The sequence below is a fragment of the Garra rufa genome, chromosome 1 (assembly GCF_049309525.1).
Source record: "Garra rufa chromosome 1, GarRuf1.0, whole genome shotgun sequence".
Classification (NCBI taxonomy): domain Eukaryota; kingdom Metazoa; phylum Chordata; class Actinopteri; order Cypriniformes; family Cyprinidae; genus Garra; species Garra rufa.
Genome location: NC_133361.1, coordinates 22,954,721 through 22,974,970, shown reverse-complemented (window position 1 = coordinate 22,974,970; position 20,250 = coordinate 22,954,721). Strand labels below are relative to the sequence as shown.

The 20,250-nt window shown below is 32.0% G+C and overlaps 2 protein-coding genes across 2 annotated transcripts in view; one reads left to right on the top strand and one right to left on the bottom strand.

Annotated features, from left to right (window-relative positions):
• Window positions 1–190, bottom strand: part of prkar1b (protein kinase, cAMP-dependent, regulatory, type I, beta) — a 119,174-nt gene extending 118,984 nt beyond the window's left edge. The window contains exon 1 of the mRNA XM_073849108.1: window positions 85–190. The gene's annotated coding sequence lies outside the window, so the exon portion shown is untranslated. The remainder of the gene's footprint in view (window positions 1–84) is intronic.
• Window positions 191–2,664: 2,474 nt separating this feature from the next.
• The window catches only part of dnaaf5 (dynein axonemal assembly factor 5), a 32,234-nt gene continuing 14,648 nt past the window's right edge, over window positions 2,665–20,250 (top strand). The window contains exons 1-6 of the mRNA XM_073837560.1: window positions 2,665–3,230; window positions 5,657–5,841; window positions 6,042–6,166; window positions 7,708–7,826; window positions 8,529–8,761; window positions 10,829–11,059. Coding sequence (XP_073693661.1) covers window positions 2,699–3,230; window positions 5,657–5,841; window positions 6,042–6,166; window positions 7,708–7,826; window positions 8,529–8,761; window positions 10,829–11,059 — 1,425 coding nt within the window. The 5' untranslated portion in view covers window positions 2,665–2,698. The remainder of the gene's footprint in view (window positions 3,231–5,656; window positions 5,842–6,041; window positions 6,167–7,707; window positions 7,827–8,528; window positions 8,762–10,828; window positions 11,060–20,250) is intronic.

Sequence of the window (20,250 nt, the reverse complement as noted above, 5' to 3'; positions counted from 1 at the left end):
AGTTAATATCTTGCAAACCGCATCTGTTGGTATATTAAGCTGGAAAGAGCCGCGTGTCACCGTGTTATCGTTCATTTGTCTTACCGTTATGAGGCGGAGATGCAAGGCTCGCTCTCTGGGATGTTGCTTGTTTGGTCCTGCTGCTTGCGAGCGCTATGACGTCAACCCGTCTCCCGATTGGACGCTGACATTAACGCTGTAGAATAAAATCCGTAATTTAAAAACATCAATAATATGCTTTAACTGTTATTAAGATGTTGATGGGTTGAGGTTGTTCTGTTTTATTTTAGAGTTGTTTATTTATTTTCCATAATTTGTTGTTGCAGCCAATCAGCGTCATTGTGGTACTGTGCGTCACCCAGAATAGCAGGCATGCTTTCGCATGCTGTAGACCACAGACCTGACCTCTGCTAACAGTGATGTTTTGTGACTGATCACATTTATATGCAGAGATGACAGTGCTTATGTCAGATTTTTTTTTCCGATAAGCAGCCATGGGACATAAAAAATGCATGATTAGGAAATAATAAGCAGATTTTTCTTATATTATTCATGTGGTTATTCAAATTGCATGGAGGCAAAATAAGTGTGGTGGTTTGCTAAATACAAAATCTTGAATAAGTCTAATGAATACTTATTTAAAGGGGGAAAATCCCCTATATATGACACCCACCATCTCATTAGAAATCATTCTTTTTTGGGTTTATCAGTAATATTATTCATTCATTCATTCATTCATTCATTTGTTTGTTTGTTTGTTTGTTTGTTTGTATTAATAACAGTGTTGAAAACTATTTGTGTGTGTAGCCTAATATATAATGTTATATATTACACATATATTAAATTATATAAAAGTATGTTACACAGAAAATAATAAAAAGGATTATTAATTAAATAATATTACATGTTGCGTTATTCAACAAAAGAGAGGAGGCCTGTTTAACGTGTTAACTCAGCTGCTCAACTTTTTATTCCTTCCCGTTTTACATACAGTTCTTCCTCGTTACCTTTAACTCCACCCAGCCCCATTCTCTTAAAGAGCCCCATAACGAACACAGAATAAACACATAATAAATCACACCACATTACACACAAAACAATACAAAATATTAATATTTTTAATTAATTAATTAATTAATTAAAAAATTATAAATTAAATAGTGTGTGTGTGTATATGTATATATATATATATATATATATATATATATATATATAAATAATAGTACTGAAATATTGAAAAGTATTGAAAAATTATACATTTATTAAACTATATTAAAAAGTATGTTATGCACACAAAATAAAACAAAATGTTAACATTATTAATTATTTAAATAATAATAAATAATAAAAAAATTAAATAGTAATAAATTATATATATATATATATATATATATATATATATATATTTGAAATAACAATAGTATTGAATATGTATAAATATATATAAATGTATTTATTTATTTATAATAGTATTGAAATATTTAATATTGTAATATTTCGTATTATATATAATAATATAAATTATATATTTATTAATTATATAAACACAAAATTCTACAAAATATCAATATTAATAATTTATAAAATAATAATGATACATTAAATAATAACAAAATGATTACATATGTGTGTGTGTGTATATAATATATATATATATATATATATATATATATATATATATATATACATATATTTGTTAAATTATGTAATAGTTATGAAATAACTAAAGTATTTATATATATTTTTATTTATAGTATTGAAAACTATGTGTGTAATATATAACATTATATATTATACATAAATTAAATTCATATAAAAGTATGTTACACACAAAATAATACAAAATATTAATATTCTTAATTAATAATATTTTTTATTCGAAATAATAATATTAAAAACTATATATATATATATATATTTGTGTGTGTGTGTAATATGTAATATTATATATAATAACATATTATACATTTATTAAATTATATAAAGCTATGTTACACACACAAAATAACACAAATAATAGTATTATTAATTAAATAAATAATTAAATAATCACAATTAATTAAATTATAATTAAATAATGTGTATGTGTGTGTGTTTTATTATTATTTAATAAATGTATTTATTTATGCATTTATTGATTAAAAGGTATATGTGTGCACACACATTTGTATAATATACTAGTTTTTAAAAAAAGGTGGTATATTTTCTGTATGTTTATACAGAATTATAGATTACATATCAGTGCTCTGACCACGGACTCAAGGTTTTTCTTTTTTTTCTTTTTTTTATTGCAACACTTTACAACTTTACAACCAAACAAGGTACATAATCACAATCCAGAAAATAACCAATCATGTTCAGCCTTGGTTGAGCATAACCAAAAAGAGAACAAAATAAAGCATAAATGAACCAGATGAGAAAGGATAACTACAAAGTAAAATATATCAAAAGTAAAATACAAAAATACAAAAAAAAAAAGGGCTTTTACAATAAATTGTACAGATCTAGGAGAGAAATCAATTTAAGGGCTTTCTTATTCTTAACCAATTTGACCACGGACTCAAGGTAAAATAAAGTTAAACTGTTTTGAATGAACACCTACCGTAAAGCAATCTCAGCTGTCGCGATCTACAGTCGTAGTGGCAACAATAGCCATGACGACCAGTCTCCAGCAACAACAAACGCACGTGAAGCAGCAATGGCGACCGCCTGTGATGAGCGAACTGCCTCGGATGTTTTAAAATCTCTGGCTCGCCATTTGAACTGTTTAAACGAGGACAACAAAAGCTCAAGAAGACGCGCTCTAGAAGCAGTGAAGAGAGAAACCGTCGAGCAGCGCTTGTCCAGCGGCGTGCTACAGGAGCTTTTCGCCTGTTTGCTGAAGGCGCTGCTGAAATGTCTGTCAGATCCCGCGGAGTCGTGCAGGGACACGGCGATTCAGATCATCACGGGCTTTATCAGATCTGTCCCCAAACCAGAAGAGCCTCTACCCTATCTAATGCCTGCCCTGGCACAGAGGCTTGGCGGAAAGGAGATCCTGGAGCCGGCGGAGGAGCTCAGGCTGGCTCTGATGGAGATGCTGTCTCTGATGGTGGAGGTATGCGGCAGGCACTTGGCACCCTACCTGGATGACATGATCAAGATCCTGCAGAGAACCATCACAGATCCCTTTCCAGATGTCAAGAAAGAAAGCTGTAAATGTACTATCAGTGTTGCACAGAGTATTCCTGGTAAGTGGGGCCTTCAAGCTGATGATATGCTTCAAAAGATACATAAGTTAGTTGTGTTGTTAGCTGTCATGGTAACATGACCATTATGTTGTATTAATATAGGTAATGCATCTACAAAAGTCAAAAGTTTACATACACCTCGCAGAATCTGCAAAATGTGAATTATTTTAGCAAAACAAGAATGATCATACAAAATGCATGTTATTTTTTATTTAGGACTGACCTAAAGAAAATATTTCACATAAGATGTTTATATATAGTCCACAAGAGAAAATATTAGTTGAATTTATAAAAATGACCATGTTCAAAAGTTAACATACACTTGATTCTTAATACTTGTCCTGAACTGTTAAACTGCCCGCTGTTCTTCAGAAAAATCATGCAGGTCCCACAAATTCTTTGGTTTTCCAGCATTTTTGTGTATAAAAGTTTGTATCTCGCAATCCTGACTTTATTTCTCGCAATTGTGGGTTTATATCATGCAATTCTGAGGAAAAAAATCAAAATGGTGAGTTTATATCTCGCATTTTCATCTTTATTTCTCGCAATTGTGAGTTTATATCGTGCAATTCAGACTTTTTCCTCGCAACTGTAATTTTATATCTCACAATTCAGACTTTATTTCTCACATTTGTGAGTTTATGTCATGCATTTCTGACTATATATTTAGCAATTCTGACCTTATTTTTCTATTGTGAAATTATATCCTGCAATTATCAGTTTATATCATGCAATTCTAAGAAAAAAAAAACTAAATTCTGAGTTTATATTTCGCAATTCTGACTTTATTTCTCGCAATTGCAAGTTTATATTTTACAATTTTGACTATTTCTCACAATTGTGAGTTTATATCATGTAATTCTGACTTTTTTTCTCGCAATTGTAAGTTTATATCACAATTCTTACTATTTCTTGTATTTGCAAGTTTATATCTTGTAATTCTGACTTTATTTTTCACAATTGTGAGTTTATATCATGCAGTTCTGACTTTATATTTCTCAATTCTGACTTTATTTCTCAATTGTGAAATTAAATTATGCAATTCTGACTTTATTTCCTGTAATTATGAGTTTATATCATGCAATTCTAAGAAAAAAAAATAAAATTATTAGTTTTTTTCTCGCAAGTGTAAGTTTATATCACACAATTCTGGCTATTTCTTGCATTTGCAAGTTTATATCTAGCAATTCTGACTTTATTTCTGACAGCTGTGAGTTTATATCTAGTCATTTTGACTTTATTTCTGACAATTGTGAGTTTATTTCATGCAATTAAGACTTTATTTCTCACAATTGTGAGTTTATATCTCACAATTCTGACTATTTCTTGCATTCGCAAGTTTATATCATGTAATTCTGACTTTATTTTTCACAATTGTGAGTTTATATCTCGCAATTCTGACTTTTATTTCTCGGAATTGCAAGTTTATATCTCACAATTTAGATTTTATTTCTCATAATTGTGAGTTTATATCTCGGAATTCTGACTTTATTTCTCGCAATTGCAAGTTTATGTCACATAATTCTGAGAAAAAAGTCCCTTATTTGTCCTGAACAGTTAAACTGCCCACTGTTCTTCAGAAAAACCATACAGGTCCCACACATTTTTATGTATTTTAACCCTTTCCAGCAATTACTGTATGTTTGAGATCCATCTTTCACACAGAGGACAACTGAGGGACTCATATTACAGAAGGTTCAAACATTCACTGATGCTCCAGAAGGAAACATTGTGAATTAAGAGCCAGGGGGTGAAATCTTTTGAATTTAAAGATCAGGGTAAATGTAACTTATTTTGTCTTCTGGGAAACATGTAGGTATCGTCTGCAGCTTCTGCGGAAGATACCTACAACAACAAGGGACTCATGAACAACTATCGTTAAACAAAAAACACAGCTGTGGATCATTCAGGTAACAACACAGTATTAAGAATCAAGCGTATGTAAACTTTTGAACGGGGTCATTTTTTTGTGAATTCAACTATTATTTTCTTTTTTGGACTATATGTAAACATCTTTTACGTGAAATATCTTATTAAGGTCAGTACTAAATAAACAATAACATGCATTTTGTGAAGATCCCTCTTATTTTGGTAAAATAATTACTATTAGCAGATTATGCAAGGTGTATGTAAACTTTTGACTTCAACTGTATATATTAGAGTAATATGTTGATGTTGCCACTTAAAGGGATAGTTCACCCAAAAACCTTTATGAGTTTCTTTCGTCTGTTGAGGACAAAAGAAGATATCTTGAAGCCATTTAAGTATGGAAAAAAATACTATAGAAGTCAATAGCTACTGTCACTGTTTGGGTACCAACATTCATCAAAATATCTTCTTTTGTGCTCAATATACCCCTAAATGTCAACTAGACAATCATAGATTGGACATAATGTACAAGTTCCTTGGTATCTCTCTTTCCCCAGATCATTTCCACCTGCAGGCTGAGAGTCTTCTGAAGCCCCTGTTGCAGACTATTTCTCACCAGCATTCCCAAGTGAGAGTTTCTGCCACACAAGCCATTGGCGCAGTCATTCATCATAGCACAGGCAAGAACATGGATGATGTTTTGTCCCACTTGGCACAGAGATTATTTGATGACTCTCCAAGGGTAAGCTGGCAGCCGCTTAGCTGAAAAATCAATAAATTTAAAGAAAAGTCTTTATTAATGCGTTATTTAATACATGGCTTGTCTTTGGTATCTTTCCAAGAAAGTCTTCTGCTGCATATGAAATGTTCTTCTTGTTTTACAAAGCACAGGTGTTGGTTTTTCCACATGGGAATGGTGTCTTGTTGTGCTGATCTTTTCAGGTGAGGAAGGCCGTTACTATAGTCGTGGGTGAGTGGCTTCTTCGTCTGCCGGACAGATATTCCTACTTCCACAAGCTCATCCCGCTGCTTCTGAGCTGCCTCAGCGATGAGATCCCTGAAATCAGGTGAAAACAAATGGAAACAGACATAGAAATAACATTGTTTTCCAGGTTTTTAAAAGTCATGAAAACTAGTTAGGTTGAATATGTGGGAAAGTGTGTGGATTTTGGGTACAGCTGCATTTATTAGATCAAGAATACAGTAAAAACAGTCATATTGTGAAATATTATTATAATTTAGCTGTGATGACACAGCTGAATTTTCAGCATCATATCACACCAGTCTTTAGTGTTTCAAGAAACATGCTTAAATTTTTTTTTTTTTTTTTGTTAAAAAAAAAAAAACAATGATACAAAATTCTTTTTCCCCCCAGGATTTTCTGATGAATACAAAGTTCAAAAGAACAGCATTTATGTGAAACTCTTTTGGAACATTCTAGATGTCTTTACTGTCACTTTTGATCAGTATAATATGGAAGCACAATTCCATCACTGAATAAAAAAAAAATGTAAAAAGGTAATTGTGACTTTATCTCATAATTATTTTTTTCTCACAATTGCGAGTTAACATCTCGCAATTTAGATTTTTTTCTCTCACAATTGTGAAATATAAACTTGCATTTGTGAGAAAAACAGTCAGAATTGTGAGATATAAACTCGCATTTGTGAGATTTGTCAGTTTTTATATATATTCTATAGTTTTTATATATTCTATATATAAAGAATTTATATCATGCAATTCTGAGTTAAAAGTCAGAATTGTGAGTTTGTATATAACAATTCTGACTTTATAAGTTGCAATTGCAAGTTTATATCTATTGTGAGTTAATACCACAGTCTATGGTTAATACCATGCAATTCTGACTTTTTTTTTGCAATTGTAATTTTAAATTGTTCAATTTGGACTTTATTTCTCACAATTGTGAGTTTATATCATGCAGTTCTGAGTTTATATTTTGCAATTTGGTCTATATTTCTCAATTGTGAAATTATATCATGTAATTTTGACTTTATTTCCTGCAAATGCGAGTTTATATTATGCAATTCTGGCTTCATAACTCGCAGTTGCAAGTGTATATTTCACAATTTTGACTTTATTTCTCGCATTCGAAAGTTTATATCTTGCAATTCTGACTTTATTTCTCTCAATTGCAAGTTTATGTTTCACAATTCTGATTTTATTTCTCACAATTGTGAGTTTATATTGTGCAATTCTGACTTTATTTCTCACAATTGTGAGTTTATATCACGTAATTCTGAGAAAGAAGACAAAATTCAAATTTTGAAGACAAAAGTCAGATTTGTGAGTTTGTATCAAGCAATTCTGAGAAAAAAGTCAGAATCGTGAGATAAAAAGTCATAATAACCTTTTTAAAATTTTATTTGGTGGCTGAAACGGGCTTCCATAGGATAATTTCATCCTTGCTGAATAAAAGAATCTTTTTTTTTTTTTTTTTTTTTTTACTGACCCCAAAATGCTGACCGGTAGTGTATTTTTCGTCTTTTTTATTTAATTCTTCTCTTTTGCTGTCTTTTCCTGTACCAAATAATTTTGTCATTTCTTATACAAAATGTATGATTTTGTGAATCTAAATCTATTCATTCAGGTCTCTTGCTGAGGACTTATGGAAACAAATAGGATCTCAATGGGAAAAGGAAAATGAGGATGATCTGAAGGATAAGATGGACTTTCAGTTGCCTGCTCCTGCCCTCTACACATCAGAAGGTAAGATGACCTAATTAAAGAATGACTTTCTTTTTTAAAAATACATGTTATGGATACTAAATACTGTACATATACAGTACATGAGATATCAAAACTCTGGATGAAACCCTCAAATAACATTTGAGGGACAGTAGCCCCTGCTCAGCTATCTTGTCCTAGAATAAAAGCCCCACAGGCCTGATCTAGTTAAGGTTTATTTCATCTCTAAGTGAAACTTGGAAGAAACTTGTGGGATGGCAGATGGTAGCTTTTTTTTTTGAGACTTTTGTTGGGTAGAAAGTAGAGAGTGCAGAAAGTCAGACAACCTGGATGTGAAAGCACTGTTGGCCAGATGTTTGCATGTTTTAATAACCAACACATTACACAATATTTCAAAATATTTTAACTTTGGAATATTCAATCAAAAAAATATGTACTGTATAACACAACTGTTTTCGACATTGATGATAATAATAATAAATTTTTCTTGAGCAGCAAATCAGCACATTAAAGTGTTTTCTGAAGGATCATGTGACACTGAAGACTGGAGTAATGATGCTGAAAATTCAACTTTAAATTACATTTTAAAATATTTTCAAATAGAAAACAGTTCAAACATTTATTTAATTCCAAACTTTTGAATTTAGTTTAAAACAATGCTGTGGCACCAGCTGTGCATGTGAAAAATAAAAAAATGCAATGTTTCTCCTTTTTCTTGTACAGAAGAGCGTCCCGGGCTGGGCTGCAGGGAGCTGGTGGTGAGAAATCTGTCAAAGCTGCTTCCTGCTGTGGGCCGGGACATTAGTGACTGGTTAGTGCAGACGCGAGTGAAGACAGCCCAGCTGCTGCGGGTTCTGCTGCTGCATGCTGAAGATCACAGCACACAACATCTGCAGTCACTGCTCACTGTGCTCTACCACGCTTGTGCAGACTCCGAGACTGACGTCAGAACACAGGTAACAGGACAGACAATCAGGATCAACATTGAGAATATTGTTTTAGTGAGCTTGCTTAGTATTTCTCCAAAACAATATGCAGCAGACCAGGAGTTTTAAAGGGATAGTTCACCCAAAAATGAAAATTCCGTCATTAATTACTCACCTTCATGCCGTTCCAAATCTGTGAGACCTTCAGAAGACAAATTAAGATATTTTTGATGAAATCCGAGAGCTTTCTGACCCTGCATAGACAGCAACACAACTAACACGTTCAAGGCCCAGAAAGGTAGTAAGGACATTGTTAAAATAGTCCATGTGACATCAGTGGTTCAACTATAATTTTATGAAGCTACGAGAATACTTTTTGGCATTTGATGGTCTTCGACGCATGTTCATGAACATCATACGCATGCATTATTACAGTTTCATTATTGTTTTTATTATTATTTTTTTTTTTTGTTTTTGTTTTATTTGTATGCTATTTTATTTAAAAATGACACTTTATGCATAGACATAGTGCAGGGTGTTAATTTAAATTTTGGGGCCAAAACAGAGGTGTCTAAGAATTTTTTTCCAGAAAATAATTATTTAAATATTTAATCAATTTAGGCCAAATTGGATATGAATATTAAAAGGTAAGAGCAGCTGTTTCAATTAGCCTTTTAACCTACTGTTACAATCAGATACCTACACTACCAGTCAAAAGTTTTTGAACAGTAAGGTTTTTTTCTCTTTTGCTCACCAAGCCTGCATTTATTTGATCCAAACTACAGCAAGAACAGTACAATTTTGAAATAGTTTTACTACTTAAAATAACTGCTTTCTGTTTAAACACATATTTTAAAATGTAATTTCTTCCTGTGATTTCAAAGCTGAATTGTCAGCATCATTACTCCAGTCCTTCAGAAATCATTCTAATATGCTGATCTGCTGCTCAAAAAACATTTATTATTATTAATATGTTGAAAACAGCTGAGTGGATTTTTTTCAGGTTTGTTTGATGAATCGAAAGTTCAGAGGAACAGCATTTATCTGAAATAGAGATCTTTTGTAACGTTATACATGTCTTTATCATCACTTTTGATCAATTTAAAGCATCCCTGCTAAATAAAAGTATAAAAAATTATAAAATTAATATAATTTCCTTTATAGAAAACAATGCTGATTTTCAATGGTACAGTGTATTATGTTACAAAAGCTTTTTATCTCAGATAAATGCTGATCTTTGGATTGTTCTATTCATCAGAGAATGCTGAAAATAAGCAAAAGAGTTGATCACAGGAATAAATTACATTTTAAAATATTTTCAAACAGAAAGCAGTTCTTTTAAATAGTAAAAATATTTCACAATATTAATGCTTTTACTGTATTTTGGATCAAATAAGTGCAGGCTTGGTGAGCAGAAGAGACAAACTTTAAAAAAAACATGAAATCTTACTGTTCAAAAACTTTTGACTGGTAGTGTATGTGTAATACATAAGGCTGCTGAGAAAAGATATGGAGGTAAAGGGCTGTCCTCTTGAGGAAAACAAAATATTTTTTTTCTTAAAAAAAATCTACTAATAACATCTAATATCAGAACAATCTTATCATTAACAGAAAACAAAGTTACTAGACTAACATGCTGAAATATTACAAATGTATTATGTAGGGTGCCACATTATTAATTTGTCACCAACTTTTCTTGAACATTCAGAGTCATATATATTTGACAGAAAAAGTACTTTTACCTTGCTGCATTCTCATTTTCTATACAGAAAATATCAATCTCTTATGCTGGCCAGCACCGTTTCTGTGCTACTGTTATTAAAATAACCGCATCATCCGACTGAAGCTGTTTTTTAATCAATAATGCAGTGTTTTATGTCTCTAGTTGACTAGAGAAGCAAAGCACATGATGGAGCCGAAAGGCCTTAAAAGAAGTAGATCTGGAGCTAGATATAAATATTAGAGTATGTAGTGACAAAAGATGAGTGCTTGTGGGAAATGTTTTAAGTGTTTGGTACGAACTTGGACAGCACTGATTTTGATTCAAATTTGAGATATACAAGAGATATGTTTGAATCTTTTCTGTCTCTTGGACAGTGTTTGGAGTCAGCAAAGCTCTTGGGAGCGTTTGTCAGTCCAGAAGTTTACCTCAAGTTGCTCCTGCCTCACGTCGAAGATGCCACTTCCTGCTCATCTGCCTCTCCCTGGGCTCCTCTCACGATTCTAGGGGCTGTATTAAGAGGGAGTTCAAGGGAGGTGTTACAACCCCACCTAATAAAAATTGGAGACACACTTGCAAACCCTGATGTCTGTCAGGGCTCCCAACAGGTGAGATAAATTGATCTTTCTGCTTTCTGCCTGCTCTTAAGTGCTCAGTGGCCATTGTGAAGGAGTGTTCACACAGTGAATTTTGGGTTGCTTTAACTTTAAATTGACCCGGAATAGATTTTCTTTACCCAGTTAACATTATTGCATTGGACTCAAACTTCTTGACTTTGTTCACACAGGGTATAAATACTTCTCATAATTTATTTACATATTTTCTTTATTTTTTTTGTGGGTTTTATTTCACCTAGTCACACGTGTGGTGTTTCCAGTCAAAAATGACCAGACTCCAAACAAATGCTTATAAATCTCTTATCAAAATTGCAAATTTTAATAAAGTTTTATCTCATATTGTGAAAATTATTTAGAAAAAAAATGTTTTTTTTTCACACAAAAATGAAGTGCCTACTTTCGGATGAAAGAGGCTTACGATTAATCAGATGCAAATAGAAACATAAAAACAGTCCTAAATGAAAGAAAACAAGTTGACAATAAGATTGAATTCAATATTTGGTGATAATAAAGCATAATGAGACATTTATAAGCAATTGTTTGGAGTCGGGTCATTTTTGACCGGGAACACCACAAGTGTGACTTTTTGAAATTTTGTACAAAATAAAAAAGCATTTAAAAGCAAGCTTCCTGATAAAACAATAAAGCACACTAGTGTGATAAACAGTGCAAATTTTAGAATTTTTTGGTTAATATTGTGAAAATTATTCATAAAAAATATTTTTCACTCAAAAAACGAGGTGCCTACTTTCAGATAAATGAGGCCTACGATTAATCAGATGCACATAGAAAGACAAAACCAGTCCTAGATGAAAGAAAACAAGTTGACAGAAAGATTGAATCCAATATTTGGTGATAATATAGCATAATGATTGACATTTATAGGCAATTGTTTGAGTCGGGTCATCTTTGATCGGGAACACCACAAGTGTGATTTTTGCAATTTTGTACAAAATAATAGCATTTAAAAGCAAACTTCCTATTAAACATTAAAGCACACTAGTGTGAAAAAATTTTCTAGAATTTTTTGTTTAATTTTGTGAAAATTATTCATTGAAAAAATAATCATTGAAAGTCCAAACTATATCAAAGGTGTGACAGGAATCCGAACACAAGCAGAGGGTTAATGTGAATTCATCCCATTTGTGGTGCAGTTCTGCAGCCAGCCAATAACATTAGGGCATCCAACAGTAGAAATGACCTCTAAAAGCAACAGCACAGCCACTATTTGCACACTTATTGGCTAGGTTACGCTTCTCAGAGTTACTTTTCCTGAGAATGTCTTTATTACATATCCACAGCCCACATTGCAGAGGTTTTAGGACATATCTCTCTCAGACCGAGTGGAAAAATCCCACCCAGACCCATGAGTCTGGCCCTGGTTTCCTCTCAACCCACATTCGGCTCGCTTTGATATCAAAAATAACGCTCTATTTTTTGAGCTTGCCACCCCCGAGGGCTTTGCAGGAATTTCCTCTGTAGTGTAATTAAAAGCACTAAAAGAAAAATGACTAATTTTGCCCCTGTGTGTCCACCACAATCCTGCATACTTTGGTCCAGCTGTCCATGTTTCATCTCTGACTTCTCGTACCAGATTCTCACGAAGTCTTCCTTCCGTTAAATAATGTGTCTTCAAAAGCATTGACTGAGATGATGACACTGTGAAGACACGGTTCATCACAGATGTTGCAGGACCTCTGACTGAGAGGTGACACAGTGGTTTTTGACATTTTCAGGGAAGGAAATGGCAAATTATCCTGTTTTTAATATCAAAGTAGCTAATAACTGACAGGAAATGGAAACCGAGAAAGAGAGAGACAAGAGAGAGAGAGAAAATGAATATTAGAGAGAATGTGATTCTTCGTTTACAAAAATACATTTATTAAAAATGCAATAATTATAAATGTGTATAAAAATGCAATAAAATCACAGAAGTAACTTATATTTTAATATATGTAAATACAAAACATTTATTTTTAATTATTATAATATTTTTCACAATATCACTGTTTTTGCTTTATTTTTTACTGTATTGTTACTGTAATATGTAATCGTGTGTGTGTGTGTGTGTGTGTGTGTGTGTGTGTGTACCTGGTATTCATCACATTATGGGGACCAAATGTCCCCACAAGGATAGGAATACCAGTAGATTTTGACCTTGTGGGGACATTTCTCAGGTCCCCATGAGGAAACAGGCTTATAAATCATACACGATGAGTTTTTTTGAGGAAGTAAAAGTGTGCACGATCTCCTGTGAGGGCTAGGTTTAGGTGTAGGGTAGGTGTAGGGTGATAGCAAATATTGTTTGTACAGTATGAAAACCATTACGCCTATGGAATGTCCCCATAAAACATGTAAACCCAACGTGTGTGTGTGTGTGTGTGTGTGTGTGTGTGTGTGTGTGTGTGTGTAAATAAATAAATATAAATATGTATATATATATATATATAATATTACAAAATAAATGCATATTGTAAAAAAAGCAATAAGTGTGTGTGTGTGTGTGTATATATATATATATATATATATATATATATATATATATATATATATATATATATATATAATATTACAAAATAAATGCATATTGTAAAAAAGCAATAAATGTGTGTGTGTGTGTGTGTATATATATATATATATATATATATATATATATATATAAATTTCTATGCATTTATTTTGTAATATTATTTTATTATATATACATATATGATTTTATAATTTTTGATATATATTTTTATTAAAAAAACATACAATTTATTTTATAATATAAATTTTAATACACATATATATTTTTATTTAAAAAAAAATATATATATGTTACTTTATATTATTAATTTGTATTATATAAATTTCATAATATATGAATTATATATATGAACACACATACAAAACATTTATTTTTGTAAGCTATATAGACACAATTATTAAATACAAATTATTTAAATTGTATAATAATAATGTTAAATATATTATACTATTTTTGTTTTTTTATTTTATAATAGTAATTTTATGTACTTTTAGTATATATTTAGTATTTATTTATTTAATAATTATTATTGATTTATTTTATAGTATACATTATAAAAAAAATTTTTTTTTTTTTTTTCATTTATTTTATTTTATTTTATAATATTCTGTATTTTTTACTAGACAAATTATTTTAAAATGGAAATTATTTATAATATTAATTTTTACTTTTATTGCGTGTATGTATGTATGTATGTATGTATGTGTATGTATGTATATGTATGTGTGTATATATATATATATATATATATATCTTATAATATTAATTTTATATTACATACTTTTATTATTTTAATACTAAATGTTGTATATGCACAATATATAGACACAATTATTAAGTACAAATTATGTAAATTGTAATAATAATAATGGTAAATATATTATACTTTTTATTATATAGTAGTAATAGTGATTTGTTTTCTTTTATTATATATTTTGTATTTATGTATTTTATTTTTATAATACTAATTATTTTTTATTTTATAATATACTGTATTTTTTACTGTAAGCTATATATATATACACACATTTTTCTTATAATATTAATTTTATTATATTACATATTTTTATTATTTAAATACAAAACATTATATATACACAATATACACACACACAATTATTAAATACTGCTTATTTATTATTTATTTACAATTTAAAATTATAAATTTTATAAATAAAATTATAAATATAATTGGAAATATAAAGTTCAATGATATATATATATATATTAGGGGTGGGACGATACAGGTAACTCACGATTTCAATTCTGTGACGATATGTAGCCCACGATATCGATAATATCACGATTCGCGATATCTACGATATTCAATATATTGGAAGAAATTTCATCAACGATATATCACGATATATGTGACTGAAAAAGAAAAAAATACCCATAATAAGGAAATCTTAAGCATTTATTAATGCCAACATTTTCAACACTGTGCAAAGAAATATGCATTTGCATAATAACTCACTGCCTCCTGGTCTTAAATGTAAACGCTGTACAGCTAGACACATAAAAGTGCCTGAACATTAAAAAAAACAACATGAACATTAACTAACGTGTAAACCGTGATACTGAAACGTCAGTAGTAAGTTACTGTAAAGTGCTTTATGTTAACCTGGACAGTGGTCACATCAAGGCATATTCTTCTTGAGGAACACTAACGCCTGTTTCACACACACTCCGTCTGCAGTGCGTATGCAGTCCGTGTGCGATGCAGAAGCAGCACGGACTCGTTTTGCTTTCACACAGAACACGTTTTATAAACAACGTATTATTCAATGCACTTGAATGCACTTGCACACCGCTTCTGGGACGTACTGCCGGACAGCAACCGCGTGCAGTGTGAACGCTCTAATCCGTTAACATGGGTGCGGAAAAAAATACTCAACGCATACGCCCTGCAGACGGAGTATGTGTGAAACAGGCGTAACTGATCAGCATGCTCAACTAGCGGGTGCGTCTTTGATTTGTTTTTCGTTATTTTCCGCCATTTTTCTCACTTCTCTTTTTCTGCGCTTCATCTCTGTTGTTGTTAGATAACTTGTGTTCTTCACTGGCCGCTGCTTCCGCCACTTTACCCCTATTTACTCGAACAGCGCCCCCCGCAAACAAAATGGTAGATATTGGGTAGTGACAGTGACACTGACGACGGGTAAATTAATCATTTTGTGTTGTAATAAAATATCGATATTGGCCGTTAGTGTATCGATTATTTATTGCGACAGAGAGCACAACAATATATTGCAATATCGATTTTTTTTCCCACCCCTAATATATATATATATATATATATATATATATATATATATATATATGTATGCATACATATATATTAAACATATACTACATATACTTATGCTAATATAACTGATATAAATATCACATTAAAATATTAATACTGAACTAAAATTTAAATAAAAATATAAAAATAAAAGCTGATTTAATTTTCGAAATGATACATACATGATACATACTATAATACTCAAATATTAGAGTATGTCTGTAATAAATAATGTATCAAACTCCTTTATTTCAAAAGAACAAGAAGAATGGTGTTTTCTCTGACATGAGCCCTGGTCTGTAGAGTAGCAGTGAAAGGCAGTGTTGAGTGAACAGAGATGCTCTGATCTTTCCTGTACTTTTCAGCTTTGATGTGAGGCAGCTCTTTGATGTTCATGTTGTCAGAACACTTTCAAATGTCTGTTTTCCAAAATCATCGGAAAGAAAGTATCGTGTAGGAACAAGGCAAGGAAATAATACGCCTGCAGTCCTCCTTTGAGAGTTTGCTAGATGTCGTGGGTCTTTAACACAAGGTGTGCGTCTGTGCACTGCAGTGTGTTAGGAATTGGATTTGCGATTCCTTCAGGACATGGAAAACAGAAGCACTAGCTCTCGGTGGTTTGTTTTTGATGTTGCTATGGGACTGCAAGCAGGAATGTAAATCTCAGCTGTCTAAAGAAAGGCAAACGTATGTTCGCGAACATATATATTTTATAGGGGTGGGAGAAAAAATCGATGCATCGCGATTCTCTCTTCAACGATTCTGAATCGATTCCTAATATTTCAGAATCGATTCTGAGCTTGTTTTTTTTTCTGCATATGGCACGTGTGCGCGCTAGAGACGCGGCTGGCTACAGCGCACAGAATTTGCACTGTGAGACACGTGCGCATAATGCTTGACAGTGTGCTTCCATCCGTCGTGTTTTACTTTAGATATGCGTTCATTTCTGCCGTCTGGAATGCAAGAAACTGTTGCACTGACAGACTCACGTGCGCTTTGTGTTTGTTCGTCCTAAAGCTCGATTGCGGATGCGGTTAAATGCACTTGCATTTTGGAATAGTTTCAAACGAAACTGTACATACAGTCAGTTATGTTTTCAGAGCAGGACAAAACATCTGATATATCGAAATAGATCTGTGCATCAGTGGCGTTCCGTCCATATACAGTAAGCTGCTAATGCCCTGCATACTCAGGCTGTCAGAGAGAATGCGTTCACGTGTTAAATAATATAAACATGCTTATAAATGAATCCCTTATTTGAATCTTCTGAGCAAGCAGATTCTCCGGATCTTCCTTGACTCCTCAGAATTGATGCGCATTCTGTTTTGCTGTCATGCGCGTGATTTCATTCGCGGGGTAAGCTGTCCGAGAAGCGCTCGCCCAGGAGGAAAAAAGCGCTGTTGCTGCCAGATCCTGATTGCCAAAAAATGTATTGTATTTTTGTATATTATATATATTATATATAATATGTATATTTTCATAATTTCTCAACAATTCAAAACGTTAAAGTCCACAGAAAAAAATAGCCTATATAAAATGTATATATATTTTTAAAAATAATAATAAACAGGAAAAAGAGGAAATATTAAAATATGATTTCGTCTCTGATTTTATTGGTGTCTAAATAATGTAAAGATATTATTATTTTTGGTATTACTGGTGGTCTTAGCACTCAGCATACCTGGTAAATAAAAGTGTCACCTCAACTATTGTCTGTAAACTTTCGGATACCTGAAGAAAACTTATTTTAAATAAGTAATTGTTTTAAAAAGTACCTTGCTTACATAATTTAAAAAATAAAGTAAAGTTGGCCCAAATTAAATTTGATATAAAACAAATATGAAAATGTAGCCATGTGCAGTAGCCTACTATTGAAAACTGAGAATGTGTTCATCGTGATATTTAGTTGTTAATGAAAACAGTAATTAACTTGAATCTTGAAACCGGTGAAGATTGACACACCTACTTTTACAGAGATTCCAACTATAAACAAAAAGCATAGAAAATGCAATTTTACATGTTTTTAAAATTGTAAAGTTGTATTTGCACAGCAGAAGAATTAATTGGGGAAAAAATGTAGATCAAGAATCGTTTTGGAATCGGATCGTGACTCCCAGAATCGGAATCGGATCGGATCGTGAAGTGCCTGAAGATTCCCACCCCTAATATTTTACATATCGAAGCTGACAGCTGTGGCCTGCTCACCTCGGTCCTGAAAAAAGAAGAGCTGGAGACGGGGTGGGACGAGACGAGGGGCCGCTGTGGAGACAGGAGAACATTTATGGTCTGGAAGAGCCAGACGGACGTGAACGGCAGAGAGTGCTGGTTGGGACGATCGTTTTGAAACAGTTGTCAGACCTGTCAATCACTCCTCTGATGGCCTCAGGCATGAACTAAAGAACGTGTTTCTGTTTTACGAGTGTTAGTTCGATCTGGAAAGCGGCTCATAAAGTGACAGCTTTAAAATGAGTCTTTTATTAGCATTGCATAATGGAAAAAAATCTTTTTTTGATCTGTAAGTCATTAATTATAACAATTATGGGTTTTATATTAGGGCTGTTCGATTCCAAAAATTTTGGAATTCCGATTCCTGGTTCTGGAATCGATTGGATTCGATTCCAGAATCGATTCCTCACTGTTGTTTCGATTCGTTTTTTAGATTGGAGGAAGCTAGTTTCGCAATAAATGCAGGATGTAAAGGTCGTATAAAGTTACCTTCTCATAATATGGAGCTTCATTTGTAAAAAAAAAAATAAATATATATATATATATATATATATATATATATTGCTATTTTTCTGTAGCTCTGACTGATTTCAAATTGTAATTCATTGCCCAGGAAATTAGTCATAACCCACAGCTATAGTTTCAGAGCTATAATTTCGCAATAAATGCAGGATGATATAAGAGCTCGTGGATATAAGAGCTCGGGGCGTAGCTGTCAATCAGATGCGCTCTCATCCACTGATACGTGCTTTCTGTGTTTTCTTTCAGAGTTATCATTGGCTGATAGAAAGATTAAAAATAGCATTTATTTAAGATGTAAATAAGTTCAAGACACGTCATGATCTATTCTGTCGTGCAGCGCTCAAAATTGTGGACATCATGAGCCAGTTCTCCCGTAAAATAACATATGAATCATTTTTGAACTGGTTCATTTAAATGATCTATCCGAACAAATCTTTTCGTGGAAATGTATCAGACTATAATAACTGTTAGCGAGCAAGAGGCAAATTAATGGGTGCTTCTCAAACTGAAGGCTGCATCCTTAAACTCAAGACGAGTTTAGTAATGAGTCGTTTTTATTACGTTTATTTTCGTCATTCGACGTTTGATGACTTGCAGCCGAAATATGCAGCCTTCATGGAATGCAGCCTTCCGTTTAAGAGGTATGTTTTGTTGAACTGAAAACAGCTCTGAATGAGGAGTCGATTCCCCTTGAGAGGATCGATTCCAAAAGTTGGAATCGGCTCTCGATTCCCAATGCCTCGGAGTCGAGGAATCCATTCTTTTTGGAATCGATTCCCAGCCCTATTTTATATATATATATATGTGACCCTGGACCACAAAACCAGTCTTAAGTAGCACTGGTATATTTGTAGCAATAGCCAAAAATACATTGTATGGGTCAAAATTATCGATTTTTCTTTTATGACAAAAATCATTAGCATATTAAGTAAAGATCATGTCCCATGAAGATATTTTGTAAATTTTCTACCATAAATATATAAAAACTAGATTTTTGATTAGTATTATGCATTGCTAAGAACTTAATTTGGACAACTTTTAAGGCGATTTTCTCAATATTTAGAGTTTTTTGAACCCTCAGATTCCAGGTTTTCAAATAGTTGTATCTCAGACAAGCATTGTCATATTTTAAACAATATATCAATGACTTCAATATATTATGACTGGTTTTGTGGTCCAGGGTCACATATGTATTTCAAAACTAAGACCACTCCGTCAACTAACACTACCTAATAATGTTATTCTTTTATATTGATTTATAATTAATTTATTTTAATTTTATTATTAATTTAACCTGTTAATAACAGTCTGCTTTATTGTTTTATTTTATTTTATTTTTATTCCAATGCATAACCCTGTCTACCTTATTTAATTTAATTTAATTTTTTTGTATTTAATTTTATTATATTATGCGCTTTAGCCATGTCTGCCTCCTTGGTTTTATATTTTATTTTATTTTGTTTTTTAATTAAATTAAATTAAATTATATTTTATTAATTTATTTTATTATTGTATTTAACCTGTGCATAACACCGGCTACTGAATTATTTTGTTTTTGTTTTGTTTTTTGTTTTGTTTTGTGTTTTGTTTTGTTTTGTTTTATTCTCTGCCTCA